The sequence below is a fragment of the Etheostoma cragini genome, chromosome 11 (genome assembly GCF_013103735.1).
Source record: "Etheostoma cragini isolate CJK2018 chromosome 11, CSU_Ecrag_1.0, whole genome shotgun sequence".
Taxonomy (NCBI): domain Eukaryota; kingdom Metazoa; phylum Chordata; class Actinopteri; order Perciformes; family Percidae; genus Etheostoma; species Etheostoma cragini.
The window spans coordinates 637,739-639,934 of NC_048417.1; the positions used below are offsets into that span (position 1 = coordinate 637,739).

Here is a 2,196-nt window from a genome sequence, read left to right on the forward strand (position 1 = left end):
AGGAGGGGGAATGAGAGGGGGAACACCAGCATTTAAAGAAAGATGAGACGTTAACATGGAAATATAAATAATACCAGAATATATGAGAGAGGCCAGGCATGTGTGTGTGTGTGTGTGTGTGTGTGTGTGTGTGTGTGTGTCTCTGTGTCTCTGTGTCTCTGTCTGTCCCGTTGACTGACGTTGTTGTCGTTGACAGGAAGTGGAACGTGGAGACAGAGAGTCTGACGAGGACATGGCCCGCCTGGTGGCCGACCTGCAGAAGAGGATGGAGCGCACTGAGGTCAGGACGCGTTCACTGACCGCTGGGAAAACACAGCTCTGCTGTCACAGCCACGGAGTAGAGCAGACTGTAACCGCGGCGACAGTGTTACCTTTCTACCTCCTACAACCTGATCCCAACTTAGCGCTTTTTTATTTTAAGATTATATTGCATTTATTAAATTAAATTGAATTAAATGTACGTAATTAAATGTATTCAGTTTATTACATTTTTTAAAATGTATTTAATTACATTTATTCAAATTAATTTATAATATTGTATTTATTTTATTTTGTTTTATTTTATCAATTTTATCAATTTTATCAATTTAAATAATGTATTAATTCATTTAATTAAATCAAACACACCAAGCAGCCCTGAAGCCTTTTCAGAGACATGTCGTCCGCGTAGGTAGGCGTCATTAAGAATCGCTGTTGTGTCCCCCGCAGCCCGTCACCGTGGTGAAGGACATCTCCGATCGGGCCGTCTTTGCCAACGAGGAGGCGGAGTTCGAGTGCGAGGTGAAGATCAACTACCCCGAGATCACGCTGTCCTGGTACAAGGGAACCCAGAAGCTGGACTCCGGCGACAAGTACGCCATCAGCATCAGCGGGGACCGCCACCTGCTCCGCATCCGCCGCTGCACCCCCGCCGACCAGGGCAACTACCGCGTGGTCTGCGGGCCGCACATCTCCAGCGCCAAGCTCGCCGTCACCGGTCAGTCCCGGATACATTCCTCTGGAATACCAGGAGTATTGGAATTATGTTATTACTATTTATTATTATATATTATATTATATTATATTATATGTATTACATACATTATGTTATATTTTGATCTCAGCGGTCTAAACTACTCAGGCTAATCAGCATGTTGTTGTTGATCTATGTTCTGTCCACCAGAGGGACACACACACACACACACACACACACACACACACACACACAGATAGACAGACACACACACACACACACACACACACACACAAACAAACAGATAGAGAGACACACACAAAGAGACACACACACATACACACACACACACACAGATAGACAGACACACACACACACGCACAGAGATAGAGAGACACACACAAAGAGACACACACACACACACACACACACAGACACACACAAACACACAGAGACACGCACAAAGAGACACACACACACAGACAGACGCACACAGAGACACACACAGAGACACACACAGACTTACAGGACACACACACACAGAGAGAGATAGAGTGACAAACACACACACACACACAGACGCACATACACAGACACACACGCACACACAAACACACATAGAGAGAGAGACATACCCACACACACACATATGGAGCTGACATATTTCAACACATGCGAGTAGGAGCAGGTTTGTGTGCAGGGCTCCTTTAATATGTGGTCTGGAAGCAGCATCTAGATGGAGAATGAAAGAGGATCTAAACCTGACCCCTGGGGGACACCACATGTAATCGGGCTGGTGTGGCAGCCCCATTGTAACTGTGTGTTCCTCGTTGTGTCTTTCAGAGGCGGAGGTGGAGAAGCACCTGCAGGACACGTCGGGTAAGGAAGGCCAGGCGTGCTCTCTGTCTTGTCAGTTGTCCGTGCCGAACGTAGAGGCCGAGTGGTTTAAAAACGGGAAGCGCTTAGCGATGACGGGCAGGTACGCCGCCCAGGTGAAACACAAGGTTCAGAAGCTTGTGATCTCAGACCTGCGGGCCGAAGACCAGGGCCGGTACAGCTGCAGGTACCAACACCTGGAGTCCTCGGCCGATCTCTGGGTCGAAGGTTGGTACCCGGGCACGGGGTGCATCACTAACCTCTTCCGACTCCCCTCATCCGTCTCTGACACTAATGGATTTGGCATTTTGCCCTCTTTTTTACCTCTCTTTCTTCTGGGGTGTGTCTTCCACTGTCTTAACCCTCTC

The 2,196-nt window shown here is 47.8% G+C and overlaps 1 protein-coding gene across 1 annotated transcript in view; it reads left to right on the top strand.

Moving 5' to 3' along the window:
• The window catches only part of LOC117953076 (titin-like), a 225,219-nt gene that overhangs the window by 75,918 nt on the left and 147,105 nt on the right, over window positions 1-2,196 (top strand). The window contains 3 exon segments of the mRNA XM_034885791.1: window positions 197-280; window positions 709-976; window positions 1,796-1,831. Of these exon segments, the coding sequence (XP_034741682.1) occupies window positions 197-280; window positions 709-976; window positions 1,796-1,831 (388 nt within the window).